The sequence below is a fragment of the Asparagus officinalis genome, chromosome 7 (genome assembly GCF_001876935.1).
Source record: "Asparagus officinalis chromosome 7, Aspof.V1, whole genome shotgun sequence".
Taxonomy (NCBI): domain Eukaryota; kingdom Viridiplantae; phylum Streptophyta; class Magnoliopsida; order Asparagales; family Asparagaceae; genus Asparagus; species Asparagus officinalis.
Window position 1 is genome coordinate 125,306,315 of NC_033800.1, and position 15,634 is coordinate 125,321,948.

The following is a 15,634-nucleotide window of genomic DNA, read 5'->3' on the forward strand; positions in this document are numbered from 1 at the left end:
TTCATCAATTGTTGATATAATAGATGACAATAATGGGTCATCATGTCATGTTTTAGAAAGAACCAAACAGAAAAGTAAAATAGTTTTATAGTTTGTTAGATGACTCTGAGAAAACTTTGTATCAAGGCTACAAATGTTCAAAGTTAATTGCTTTAGTAAAATTACTTCATATAAAAGACGCTAATAGATGGAGCAACAAATTATTCAATATGTTGCTGCAATTGTTGAAAGAGAAGCTATTTCTCGGTGAATCTACTTTGCCCGATTCCTATGATAAGGCAAAAAAGTTGATTCGGGACATTGGCCTCTTGTATGAAAATATTGATATATGTCTGTTTCATTGCATGTTGTTCTGGAAAGGTGAAGAGTGACTTTTTAAGTGTCAAAAGTATGGCGCTTCTAGGTGGAAACATGATAAGCATTGTAAAGAAATCAAGTTCAAATTATAAATGACGGGTCCATGATTTATGTCTGTGTATGTTGATTTGTGTGAGCATCTGTGTGTATGATGAGTATTACATATTTGCAAGAATCAAGTTGGAAGCAACCTAAAAAGGGAGCCTAATTCCAAATATAATTATGGCAACGCAATTTCCATGTAATATATAGTTCTGAGCATAAAGACAGATACCTCTTGTTTTCGAGAGCCTCAACAAGTAATCCAAAACACAGAGCGCTCATCTTTTGGATTGGTCGTGGTGAAAATGTTGTATCTTCTTCTGATGAAAAATTCATGTTCTCTTCATCTGAGGTATAAGTAGACTCTTGATCCCCTTCTAGGCCTCGAACCCTCACACTACCTTTATGTGCATAACTTGTACTCTCTTTTTTATCGAAATAGTTGCATCTTTTTTTCTTCTTTGACACTTGAGCCCTGACACATTTTTTCGATGCAGAATTTTTACCGTCTTTCTTAGTGAACTTTTTACCCATTTGTCCTCCTTTCAAGGCTTGAACCCAAGACAACCTGTTATCAGGCCCCAATTTTTTTGGACTTATGCTCTCATCATCTTGGGTATCTAACGGTTCCAGAAGCAACAAACCATCTTCACTATAAAACGGGTCCCATGTAACAAGCTTGTTTTTCTCTGCATGATATCAATTTATGAAAAAACACTAATTAGACATTTCACTATAAGAGTTATATGAATATAGTTGCTCTAACCTAAACCAAACTATTAGAAACTTTTGTCCCTCTACTTATTAGAGAAGGAGAGAGGAAAGTCTGTTGCGATTATTCAGAGATCTCAACTCTGACTTTTAGAAATTGGCTGAGAAAGATAAAACTGATTTAAACTTGAGATCCTTATATTTCAACTCTACTAGCTTAATCGAATTAAAAATAAAGTGCATTATTCTCAATAGCTCCGAAAGAGTGAAGAAAGATATCCCAAAACATTACTAAACAGATATAGGCTTTACGCAGTATATTGTTTACCATGTTATTACATTAGCTGAAATTTTAGCCAGAAAAAAGTCTTGTACAAAATACGTTCCACATTAAATTTATGCAAATTATCCTTTCCTTTCCTTTTCTTTTCTTTACTTATCGATCTTATTTCAGAATTTCTAAATTAATAGCTTTAAACTTCGCCTATACTCATGTCACATATGTGATCAGAGGCAACTGGCAAAGTAACATCCAAGATCAATAATTTCTTTGGATGGTAGGATTGAACCTCTAAGGACCAATTATTATGATAATTATAGCGTGCAAATTCTATTGGATACTTTTATATGCGTGAAATCATTCTTTTATAGTTATACAATTACAATGTCTAGAAATTATATTCCATAAGTTTTCAAACTTACCAAGCCTCGACTGGTCCTTCTTGTAGAATTCAGCCTGCTTTGCGAAAGCTGCACTCTTCACTGACAACCTGCCTGCTCGACAAAAACAAAAAACAAAATTAAAACAAAATAAACATAGGGTTATCCACGAAACTGAACAGAAAAGTTAAAAAAAGAAAGATCATCGTTAAAGAAAATCGAATTTGAATCTTACTCCCGCCCATTGTAACAAACAGGAACAAAGCAAACCCTATTTGTCAACACAAAACCAATATTAGAATCGCTACATCCACAAAAAGAAGGAAAAAAAACGTAAAAGAAAGAGTATACAAGTTTCCAATTTGCATTAAAACACCTTGGTTTCGAGATTGAGGAGAAGGGAATTAAGAAGCCGGGTCGAAGAACAACAATTTAATTGTAGTATATAAGATGAAAACTGTGTTGAAAAACAATTATAATAAATAAGTTAAAATAAATACTTGAACAATAATATGAATACAAGTAGGAGTAGGAGTTCAAAAGAGTTCTTACCAAAAAAAAAAGACTCCTGTTTTCAAAGAGAAACGGGTCGGGTCGGGTCGGGTCGGGTCGGGTCGGGTCGGTTATGGCAAGAGATCATTTTCCTGCGGACTCTTTTCTCATCGGCATTAAACCGAACAGTTGGTAGGCGAGTTCAGAATTGCACTGCGATGGATCACGACGACGCTTTCTTCATCGACGAAATAATTCCATAAAAGATGGAATTACTATAAAACAGGACTGTTAAATCCTTGTAACTGATACAAATGTTATCATTTAAACCAATGATTAACTAATGGTCATCGTTTTGTTCTCAACTCCCCGCTCGCCGGCGTCGGTAGCTGCCGCGCTTCCGATCGCTATTGTTGACCTCCATCGCCAGTCTCCGTCGTCGACCGTAGCCTAACGCCGTTTATTTCAGTCCCGGCTACCGAGCTGGTAACTCCGCTAGGGTTAAATAAATTTAGGATTTGTAAGATACGTTTCCAAATCTCATATATTTTGTATGAGTCCTCTACATCTTTATATTCTGAATAAGTCCTCCACAATTCTAAAATTGTTACTTCAGCCCCTGTGGCTTGCTAACTTTTTCAGTTTTTTCTGCTTTTACCATTCTCTTCGACGAGAAAGCATCCAGTAGACTCAAAAGTATCTCAACCTTTGGGCCATTAAAATTCGTGATTCGTGCGTTGGTCCAAGATTAGTATTTCTTTGGATGCACATGAAGAAAGATGTGTGCGATACTTTTCTCATCTTCAACCCAACAAATAATGAATAAAAACTCATGAAAAGTAATGAAAATTCAAGTCTAATGCAAGAAAAATGCAACAAAGGTATTAGATTATAGGTTGGAGGAATTTTAATAATTTTAGCAAGCTAGGATGTACTTTAAATGGGTTCAAAGATATGTGTTTTTTTACCATTAGAAGAGAATGAGTTAAAGATGAAGGTATAATCAAAAGGGGGAGAAAAAAGAAAAGTAAAAACAAAAACAAAATGATAATATTATCAAATTGATATATTTTGTTGACCCACGTATTAATTAGATACGTATTAATTAGATATATATTTTTTACTCTGACAATGATATGATATACTTTATTCAAAATTGTGACAAGTACCCTTATTTTTTGGCTAGAGCCAAAATTCAAGCGAGTACAGTCATGTGACCATTCACGTGTGTCCTATGTAGCTGCCAACTTGACAGATAGTTAGGGTCATTTATATAAGTTGAAAAGGGCTTTTCCTACAAATTAGAGCTCAAAAGAGTTAGGGTTCAAATTTTGAGGGTGTTCTTCCTCCTTCTAAGGTTAATAGGGCAACTAAAATTAGAGATTGGTATATTTATAAAACACATTACAGTTGCTTAACCCAATCTTGAAAGAAAGAAGGAATACCCTCAAATTGAACTCTTTTGAGCCCCAATTTGTAAGAAAACCTAGGCATGTCCAAACGGGGCAACCCAGTCGTGCTCGGCTTGGACTGGGTTTCCGGAATGCCCCGCTCGAACTTGGACCAAGTCCCGAATGGCCCGGGCGCTAAGTCCGAGCCTAGGCCAAACCAGGTTGGGCATTGGGCACCCGAATTTTTTTGTTTTTATTTTGGAAAAATTGCTTAAAAATTAGATTTTTGCAGGAAAATATGGAATTTCAGGAGTAACTAAAATATGAGAAATTTTAACAAACATTCTATCTTAGTATTAATCACTTATAATTATATAATTTGCAAAGTTAATAAAAATTAAAATAATAAAAAATATATTCTTTATTATCAATCACTTACAAATCGCAAAATATTTTTAATAATTATCGCATCACAAAAGATGAGTATGTAGACCATTAAAATGTATGTTCACCAATGTTAATATTTAGCTTAGATCTAAGAAGTGAATTCCCATAGGCCAAGCACTTGAAGGGGGGCCTAAAACTGAGCCTGCAACAAACGGTAACGAAGGTCGTCCAACCGAGTAAGCAAACCTCATTAGACAATCCATCTCGACTAGACTGAGGCAAGTTAAGAGCGAGTTAACTCCAGAAATGCACCCTAGACCGAGTCTAAAGGTGTCATTTGTCGGCCGAATCGTAATTCGAATTCTGTGCTAAATTTAAAGTCATAAGCGAAGTTCGTCACCTGACGAACTTTGCTCATAACAACCCAAGTGGACCAAGTCATCCATACTTTCAGCGAATCACATCCGTGTGTCTTCACCAAGCCTCACTCACTTCAGCAGCAAACTTCGCCAACGCCTTCAATGGTGAACTGCGCTAATGTCTTCATCAGTGAACTTCACCCATGTGTCCTCAGTGAGCTTCGCCAAGCCAACGAACCTTATCTAGTAGCCATTTGAGGGCTATTTTCAAGGTATAACTGCCCCCGTCCCCCGCTAATCATTTTAATGACCACTTAATCTACAATTAAAGGGGGGGTCATTAACTGTCTCTTCTAACCTATAAAAGGAGGGGGGGTCATTTATTTTTCGCATGATAAGGATCATCATAAGAATCAAAGGAGATCTATAGATCTAGACACATGCATAGAAAGATTTCATTGAGTAGAAGTGCTAAGAGAAGACTGAGCTATCTTCCACGCCACTAAACGCTCATCAACAACAAAAGGTTCATCGTCTTAATTAGTGTGTTAACGGAGTAAAGATCGAGGCTCCACTAGCACATAGAAAAGAACCCTAGGAAATATAAATTTTTCTTTATTCATTATATTTTTATTGTAATATGTGTCAATTACAATTTTAAAAGACCCAAAACAGGATGGCAAATCTGCTAGGGACTTCTTTCTTCTCTAACGAGAAAATTATGTCACACACCGACACTAAAACCCTCAGTCTTTTGCCGAATTGCTGGTCATTGAATTTGACCAAGCGAAGTTCGAGGAATTCATTTCCACGAACCACACTTCATCCATGATGACTGTTCGTAGTTCTCATAGGATACATCGCAGTTAGACTCTTGGGTCTAAATCAACACCCGCGTGTGTAAAGGGGACCTTCACCGAAAGAAGTTTGAGTTTTAGCTAAAATCCAAACGAACTTTGCCAAGAGTAAAGAAGTCTCGACCCTCGCCTCAAGTGAAGGTCAAGATCTAGTTTTATCTGTTGATCTTAGACACCAGTCCACAACTCCTTTAGGAGTTCGATCTAAAGCATCTCACGATACTCGCTATGCTTCATCGGTAGAAGCTAAGGATGGGGAAAATCCCTCAACTAAATTCTCGCAAGGAAATAATATCATCAATGATGAATCCGCTACACAAAAGCTTAGCCAACGTCTCCATAAGCGATGTTCGTGTTCCAAGGCCAAAAGTGGTGAAGTTGGCTCTCAGCCTGGAATTAATGAGGATCTAATAGAATTCCTATATCTGAAGAGAGCTCGCTAATGTCAGCATTGTGCGACCCTCAGAGAAGTAGTTTTGACAGTTCAAAAAATTACCAATATAATGCTACTCCTAAGAAAGAATTAGTTCCAGTCACATCAATCATGGTCATGAACCTTTAGAGGTTCGGACTAAACGATCATGATGTACCCAAAATGGTAAATTATAAGAATTCACTTTTAACATGATGGGCGTAATTTCTAAAGACGATGAAGAAAGCATAAATAGCTCTCTCGATCTAGTGTATTCTCATGGTATTGGATCTATATTGTTAGAAGCTGATGGTGTGTATTGTCGCACTAGGCTAAGACAAAGAGTAGAGATCCCTTTAGACTACTCTTCCCTCCAGGTGTAAACTTCGTAGACTTCATCTTAGCTGTATCAATCCACGTCTAATGTCACCAATTCCGCCATAGCATCTAATAATCCCTAGTTCATGTCAAGTGCGACAATGGGATGTAGATATAATAGACCAAGAAGATCTTCTTGCTTAAATGGCAACTCAAAAGAAATACTCAGATGAAAGGATTGAATGTTTGGAGAAGATGGTTGAACAACTCTTGTTGATATCTCAATCTCAAGCGAGATCTTCAAAGGGGAAAAAGTCAATTGGTGAATCCTCTCCAGAAGAAGTTCTAGAGCACCAAGATGATGCAAAATCTAAACATACAAGATTAGAAGCAACAATTCCTTCAAAGTCGAGCAAGGAAGCAAAGGCTCCAGAGGACATATAAAAGTAGCTCAATGTTCTTTCTCAAGAACTGAGCTAAAGAAGGCTGGATCCATCCAACTTTATCCTATCGAGTGGGACATGGTTCCCTACCTGATAAAATTTAAACTACTAACGTTACATACATTTGATGGTAAAGATTCTCCAAACTAACATATTTACTACTTTCACTAATAAATTGGGAATGTAGCAGGTAACGATGCCATAAAGGCATGTATTTTCATCGGCACCCTTTAGGGGGTAGCCTTTGATTAGTTCTAGAATCTGTTGGCCTTCTTGTTTTGATGATGATTTACAAACAATTTACTTCTAATGTTGTTTGTCTAGTGTTTGTGTTTTTGTAATTGTAGACAAACAACACGTTAGAGGATGGATGGATTGTGTCATAACGATTATATCAAATGAAGGTTGGCGGAATAGTAGAGTGAAGCATTGCTATCAAGTTAAAAGATCCAATTACAAGCTTCATCCAAGTTTACCAAGTTGAGCTACAATGAAGATCAAGATCAAGTTTGGGTAACATTAGTTTAGGTTTATATTATATGTGTTGGTACTTTAAGCTCAATCATATATACACACACATTATATTGGTTTCCCTGTATATATATAGTTATATATATATACAACACAAGTTTTGTTTTTCATATATATATATATATATATAAGAGAGAGAGAGAGAGAGAGAGGAGAGATTAATGGGTATCCTTGTCATAGGAGGGGAAATTCCTCCTTAACGGCCTTCTAAATCAGCATGATTGAGCGATATTATAAATGATCGCTTGTTTGAACTTGATCTACATATTTAAACCCAACACATCAAGTTTGGGTGAATCCGCGTCGTTTGACCCTCCATGCCGAGCCCATGTGAAAAGTTCTACTCTCTCAAACCGTTAAAAATTGATACCCGCAGTGGCACGAAGCGGCGTCAAACGACGACGGTACCCCAACTTGTATAGTTGGGTTTAGAATATGCTAAATCAAGTTCATAGAGCCGGATCATCCAACAATGCTCGCTCCAATCAATGGTGATTTTAGAGGCGTTCAAGGAGGAAATCCTCCCTAGACAAGGAATACATTATAGTATATATAATTATAGTTATATTATACTCATATATATATATACTTATATATATAATATATATACATACATATAATTATCATATATATACGAATACGATATATAGTATAGTATTATACCACACACACACACACACACAATTTAGTTTTGGTATATATAGGTATATGTATACATACATGTTTTTTTGTTTCCAAGTTTATATAAATATAAAATTACATCTTTCATACTTATTGTTTTGGTTTTTCAAGTTTAAATATGAAACAATTGAATATAATTAGAAAATACATTTTTTGTTTTATGTTTTTATGCTTACATATGATTTCATCAATATCAATTTTATTTAGTTCAATGAAATCATGTTTATTGCTTTGAAAGTTTGCAAAACAAGTATTTTTGTGAAAATATTATTTTCTTGGTATATGGACTTAACAACAATGATATACATCTTCTATTAAGTCTATATATTCATTTTGTAATGTTTCAAAACATGATTAAGCTAAAATGTCAAAACTTATGTGTTTACATTTTTATGTTTTGAACTATTTTGCAAAATGATGATATTTTATATTTAGGAGGTCCTTTTAGAAAACTAGTTTTTATAGCATGTGTATTATCATGTCTATAATCATTTTCTAAATTTTTAAATTTTTCTGAATTTATTTAATATTTGTAAATCCAGTTTAAAGTTGAGTTTTTCTATGCACTTCAGGTCTGTGCATGTTCAGTCGACTCATTAGTCGACTCACGAAGTGCGGCGCAGTTCTGATTTTTCTTCTGCTGAGTCGACTCATATAAGGTGACTCATTAGTCGACTCATAAGTCAACTTATCAAAGAGCCGTTGCACAGGAACAGCTAGTTTTCTGATTTGTTTGTTTATGGGTTTTTAGTCTTTTCCTTAGGGTTTTTGCTGAAGTTTTGAGTGGGTATAAATACTCCATTGCCTTCATATATTCATCAATCCAATAGAATGTTTTAAACAAGTTTGATAAGGGTTTAAAGTTTGTTTTAGTTTGTTTAAAAGAGTGTTTAAGAGTTTTATTTGTGAAGAGAATTTCACAAGAGCAAGTGGAGATCATCCTTGGTATTTGAGCATTCACTCTTCTCCCTCTCTCTTGTTATCTATAGAGAAGTTTCCCTAAACTTAATCTAGTTTTATATTTATATTTTTTAATTATCATTTTATTAAGCTAGTATTTATATTGAGTTCAGTTGATTTTATTTACTCTTTGTTTACACACACAACCATTGAGCTTATTGTATTTGCATACATTGTATAATTGGGTTGTGGGATTGTGTGACTTAGAGTGTGAGCTTACATTGAGTTCTCACCTTGTATTAGAGAACAAACACTTTGTTATTGTGCCTAATTGTGAGGTTTACTTTATAATACACTTGTACACCTAGAGGAGTGTGTGGTGAGGACGGAGTCGATACTGAGAGGAGTAGCGTATGTGGCCTAGTGAGAGGTGATAATTCCGAGCACTCGAGGGAGTCGATACGTGAGGACCAACACTTGAGGTTGTAGCTTGTGTATGTACTTTGTGAGGATTTGTGGGAGTTGTCGGTTGACTTGATAACCGGACTCATACATCAGAACCATAAGAGGTTCTTTTCTGACACTTAAAGAGTCTCTAAGCACATGTTCAGGCTCCAGACATGCAAGCGTTGCTTCTTTGAAGGTGGATGAGGAGGAGGGGCTAGTAATAGCCTATTCCCTTTGCTACCGTGACCTCTGCCAGGCACTCCTTGACGAACCGTAGATTCAGACAGTTCTAAGATACTAATGTCAATTTTCCTTTGAGGTGTGGGGTGCCCACTTGGTACTTCCCTATCTTTATCATCTAGTAAACCTTCTCCCAGAAGGTCCTGAAATCCGGGTGCACTACTCTTTAGGCCATTTTTGGAAAGCTCCTTATACTTTCGAGTGATCCAATACAAGCCAATCTTTTTCACTTGAAAGTCAGAATGTGGGGTAGTACCTTGCTATACCATTTGCAAAATCCTAATGCCATGTAACAATTCGCATGTGGTGGGGAAATGAGTATCTAGCTACTATAGCACTAGCAGCAAAATGGTACCACGCATGGGTTAATACCATCAATCGTGGAGAAACAATAGTAAAGACGATAATGATCTTATTCTGAAGGAGTCTCTATTGTTGGGTCCTTTTGTTTTGATGATGATTTACAAACAATTTACATCTAATCATTGTTTGTCTAGTGTTTGTGTTTTGTATCTATTCTAGACAAACAATAAGTTGGAGAATAGATGAAATCGGGTATTCACAATCATATCCAATGGAGGTTAGCGGAATAGTGGTTGAAGCCTTGCAATTCAAGTCGATCATATCCAATGGAGGTTAGCGGAATAGCGGAATAGTGGTTGGAGAATAGATGAAATCGGGTATTCACGATCATATATCTTGTGTAATTTAGTTTAGGTTTTATATTATGTGTGTTAGTACTTTAAGCTCAATTATATACACACATACACGTTTTAGTTTTTGTATATATATAGTTATATATATACATATATGTTTTGGTTTAGAGCTAGATAGATATGAAACAATATATATCTTCATATATACTTTATATGTTTCATATTCTATTGTGTTTGAAAAAATATTGTGTTCTTGTTTTATTAGTTTATAGATTTTAATATCAGTTTATATCAATTCATTAAGTCTATAAATCATTTTACAAAAGTTTCAATATTGTGTTTATGTCAAATGACAAAAACATGTATGTTTAGTTTTCATGTTTTTGGACATATTTGAAAAATGATGAGTTTTCGCTATTGAGAAGTGTAATTCCAAAATTTTTTTTGTAACATGTTCATTTACATGTTTACAATAATTTCCCAAAGTTTTACATTTTTTGAAAAGTATTTGCTATTTTTAAAGGCACTTCAAAAATCAGATTTCTATTTCAAAACAGGATGATAACCTATTATCAGTCGATTGGTCAGTCGACTGATGACATCAGCCGACTGATGTGTCAACTAAAGAAATCACCTGGAAGAACAAATACTTTCTGTTTTGTTTTGATCGACTGACCAGTCGACTGATAAATTCATCAGTCAACTAATAAGGTCGTCAGTCGACTGATGAGCTGGAAAATACCTCTAACGGTCAGCTCATCACTTGATTGATGAAAGCCGTCAGTCGACTGATGGCATAACGGCTAGTTTTTCTAGTCTTTATTATGTTTTGGTTTTTTGGTCTTTTTGCTGGGGTTTCTTCATCTTTGGGGTTTCCTATAAATACCCCCTTATACCCAGCTCTATTATAAGAACCAAGAATGTTTTAAACAAGTTTAACAAGGGTTTAAAGTTTGTTTTAGTTTGTTTAAAAGAGTGTTTAAGAGTTTTGTTTGTGAAGAGAATTTCACAAGAGCAAGTGGAGATCATCTATTGGTATTTGAGCATTCAACTCTTCTCTTTCTCTCTCTTGTCATCTAGAGAAGTTTTTTAAACTCAATCTAGCTATTTTATATGTTTGATTTTTATTTCCATAAGCTAGAATCTATATTGAGTTTAGTTTGGTTTTGTTTTATTAAATCTCATTGTTACACACACCCACTTGAGCTTATAGTATTTCATACATAGTATAATTAAGGTTGTGAGAGATTGTAACTTTGAGTTGTGCTTAATTGAGTTCTCACCTTGTTTAGAAAGCAATCATTTGTTGAGTGCCTAAATTGTAAGGTTCACCTTGTAATACACTAGCACACCAAGAGGAGTGTGTGGTGAGAGACGGGGTCGTCCCAAGAGGAGTGGAGTAGGTGGTAATACCTTGTAATTCCAAACACTTGAGGTAGATACAGGCTAGAGACCAATACTTGAGGTGGTAGTTAGTGTGTTTACATTGTGAGTGATTGTAAAGTTTTTGGTGAGCTAGAAAACCGAGTTGTGAGGTGTAAAATGTTGTTCGGGTGAGTGTTGAAAACCCGATTGTGTAGTAGATTTCTTCCCAGGAGTGGGGAACAGAGACGTAGGACGGAAGATCCAAACTCCGTGATCATTTGATTGTGTTTGAGTTTGCATTGACGTTCATTTATACTTGTGCTCATTGCTCATATTGCCATTGTCTCATTATTTAGTTTGTCCACTATATTGTTTACACTATTTGTTTACCCTTGTTTATATTGCTTATCATTGCATATATCTCATTGCATATCTTATTTGTTAGGACATTTGTTATTAGTTTTTAATTAGTATTAAATCGAATTAGATTAGCATAAACCCTATTCACCCCTCTCTAGGGTTCTTTCCTAGTGGCATTATGGTACTTTCAATTGATATCAGAACTTGATGCTCTTTGATTTAAAGTCTAATCTTCTTGAGTTAAAGATCCAAGTTATCTTTTTGTACTAATCTAATTTTTAAGATTTATTATTATCTTGCTTGCATACATATAGATATTATGGACATGCATTGTGCACATTGTTTAGGCTATGATCCTAATGTTGCTCTTAGAATAGATAATTTTCCCTATGTCCAATTTTGCTCTAGATTTAATATATTTGTTAGATCTAGATATTTTGATTTATGAGAAGTTATTGAAGATACTTATATTGTGCCCACTTTGGAGAAATCCAAGTGGAATAAAAATGATAAAAGAGTATTTACAATGAACAAGATTTTGTTAGAATATTTGCTAAATACTTTTGATTCATCTATATCTAACAAGTTTGTTCATTTTGATAGTGCTTAGACCTTACAAAAATTTATTGAAGCACATCAAGGGGACTTGGAGGCGATCCGATAAGCTTTGGAGGCTTCCTCTTCAAGTTCCAATGGAGCATCATGCACACAGGCACTAGGCGATAGCCCTAGTGAGGTTTGCGAGTTCGAATTCATTAATAATGTATCTAGTGATGAACTTGCGTATGCTTCTAAAAAATTATTGCTTGCCTATAACAAATTACATCATATCTTTTTAGACTTAAAAAGCAAGCATGAAGATTTAAAATCCGATCATGAAAAGTTAGCTTCCAAATTTAATATCATTTCTTAAGAAAATATTGCTCTTAAAAAAAACAATGATATGATAAATTTGAAAAATAATAATTTAAAATTAGATATTGCTAACTTGACTCATGACAAAAATAATATCATGTTAGAAGTTGAGAACATAAAAAATGATACTGCTTCTTTTATAAATAACTATTTATGTTCTACTTCTAATAAAAATACATATGTGCCTAATAATGAAGATTTGAATCTTGTGAATAAACGCATTTCATCTTTAGATTCAACTTTGAGAATATGCATTGATAACCATAAGAAACTTATGGACAAGTGTGCTAAATTTAGTGCTACAAGATCACCTATACACTATGCACACTTGTATAGCAAAGTTTATAAATGCTCAATTTACGATCGTAAAGGCCACATTGCTAAATTTTACTATGATGCACACAAATCTTCTAAGACTAATGCTTCTTGTGTATCTCATAAGGCTTCTCCATCACACACATATGTACATGCACACACTCATAAAGTTCATCATAAGCATGCTCATGTGTTTAAATGCGATTATTGTGGTCGTCTTGGCCATTTGACAAAGTTTTGTTGTGATTTGAAAAAGAATTCTAGTTTGCCAAATGTTTCTAGTAGACCCCATGTTTTTAAATGTGATGTTTGTGGTAGGTTTGGACATCTTGCTAAATTTTGTTTTGATGTGTAAAAAGCTCATATTTTGCAAAATGTTCCAAAGAGACCACCTTTGTTTAATGAGGTTTTCCATTTGCAAAATAAATTTAAAAGACAATCTTTATTTGCAAATGATTTTCGTGCACACTCACTTAGTCAACACAAATCTTTTCACTCTTTTTATTGCACGAATTACAATCGAAAGGGTCATTTGAATGAATATTATTTTAACCGTGTTAGTGCACCACATGCGCTCAAATGGGGTCATAACCCAAGAGCTTTGAGCTTTAAAAGATAGGGGTCATGTCCCTAAATCTTTTGGTATCACAAGTACTTGGGTACCAAAATAAATTTGATTTTAAACCAAGAATTTTAGTATTCTTCTTTTTCTTTTTCTTGGTTTTGAAAATTATGTTTTGAATTTTTTATGAAAACAATTTCTCTTTGATCAATTCTTATGTTTTCATGATTATTAGTTTTGATTTTGATGAGAAGTTTGTGTTTATATAACCCCCAGGGATTATTGGGTGTTTATTCCCAAATATTATTTACCTGGTGCTAAAAATATTTATATGGGTTAAAACAAGCTCAAGAGCTTGATATGGTTGCCTCTCTTATTTTTGAAAATCTATGGTTTGGTTTTATATTCTTATATGATTTACTTGTGATTTATGATTTTATTGGTTGATTTGTTTTCATTTGAAAACTTTTTGCATGATTCTTATATCTTTCTTTTGATTTCATAAATCTATTTTATACATTGTTTTTATGTTTGAGTAATGAGACACTATTTTCATATTGATATATTTATATATGTTCTTAATGTCTTTATGTATGTGAGTTGTGTTTAGCATGTTTTCATCTATGCATGCTCACATATATTTGCCTTGGTCTTTAATGCATATATTCCATAAGGTATTTTGATAGGGGGAGCCATTCCCTATATTTGTTTTATACTCACCGTGCTTATTTGTAGGGGGAGCTTTCGCTCTCTTATTCTTTTGTTTTCCCATTTTTGATATTGTTAAAGGGGGAGAAATATTATGAGTATATCCTTTTTGATTATATGCATGATAATTATAATTGATATATTCATTTCCTTTCATGCATATATCTCTTTTTGTAAATTATTATCATCATCAAAAATAAGGAGATTGTTGGGTCCTTTTGTTTTGATGATGATTTATAAATAATTTACATCTAATGATTGTTTGTCTAGTATTTATGTTTTGTATCTATTCTAGACAAACAATAAGTTGGAGGATGTATGAAGTTGAGCATTCACGATCATATCCAATGAAGGTTGGAGGAATAGTGGTTGAAGCATTGCAATTCAAGTTGAAGATCCAAGTTCAATCTTCATCCACAAGTTTACCAAGTCGAGTTTATTGAAGACCTTCATCAAGCTTGGGTAATTTAGTTTAGGTTTTATATTATGTGTGTTAGTACTTTAAACTCAATTATATACACACATACACGTTTTGGTTTTTGTATATATATAGTTATATATATACATATATGTTTTGGTTTAGCTAGATAGATATGAAACAATATATATCTTCATATATACTTTTATATGTTTCATATTCTATTGTATTTAGAAAAATATTATGTTCTTGTTTTATTAGTTTATAGACTTTAATATCAGTTTATATCAATTCATTAAGTCTATAAAATTATTTTACAAAAGTTTCAATATTGTGTTTATATCAAATGATAAAAACATGTATGTATAGTTTTCATGTTTTTGGACATATTTGAAAAATGATGAGTTTTCACTATTAAGAAGTGTAATTCCAAAAAATTCTTTTTGTAAGATGTTCCTTTACATGTTTACAATGATTTTCCAAAGTTTTACATTTTTAGAATTTATTTATTATTTTTAAAGGCACTTCAAAAATCAGATTTTTGTTTCAAAACAGGCTGATAACCTGTTATTAGTCGATTGGTCAGTCGACTAATGACATCAGTCGACTGATGTGTCGACTGAAGAAATCACCTGGAACAACAAATAGTTTTTGTTTTGTTTTGGTCGACTGACCAGTCGACTGATGAGATCATCAGTAGACTGATAAGATCATCAGTCGACTGATGAGCTGGAAAATACCTCTAACGGTCAGCTTATCAGTCGACTGATGGAAGTCGTCAGTCGACTGATGGCATAACGACTAGTTTTTTCAGCCTTTATCATGTTTTGGTTTTTTAGTCTTTTTGCTAGGGTTTCTTGATCTTTGGGGTTTGCTATAAATACCCTCTTATACCCAGCTCTATTATAAGAACCAAGAATATTTTAAACAAGTTTAACAAGGGTTTAAAGTTTGTTTTAGTTTGTTTAAAAGAGTGTTTAAGAGTTTTGATTGTGAAGAGAATTTCACAAGAGCAAGTGAAGATCATTTATTGATGTTTGAGCATTCAACTCTTCTCCTTCTCTCTCTTGTCATCTAGAGAAGTTTTCTAAACTCAATTTAGCTATT

The 15,634-nt window shown here is 33.9% G+C and overlaps 1 protein-coding gene across 1 annotated transcript in view; it reads right to left on the reverse strand.

The window, feature by feature from the left end:
- Positions 1-2,652, reverse strand: part of LOC109849844 — a 12,420-nt gene extending 9,768 nt beyond the window's left edge. The window contains exons 1-5 of the mRNA XM_020419729.1: positions 2,323-2,652; positions 2,147-2,227; positions 2,006-2,041; positions 1,813-1,884; positions 632-1,088 (exon numbers count right to left, since the gene is read on the reverse strand). Of these exons, the coding sequence (XP_020275318.1) occupies positions 632-1,088; positions 1,813-1,884; positions 2,006-2,015 (539 nt within the window). The 5' untranslated portion in view covers positions 2,016-2,041; positions 2,147-2,227; positions 2,323-2,652. The remainder of the gene's footprint in view (positions 1-631; positions 1,089-1,812; positions 1,885-2,005; positions 2,042-2,146; positions 2,228-2,322) is intronic.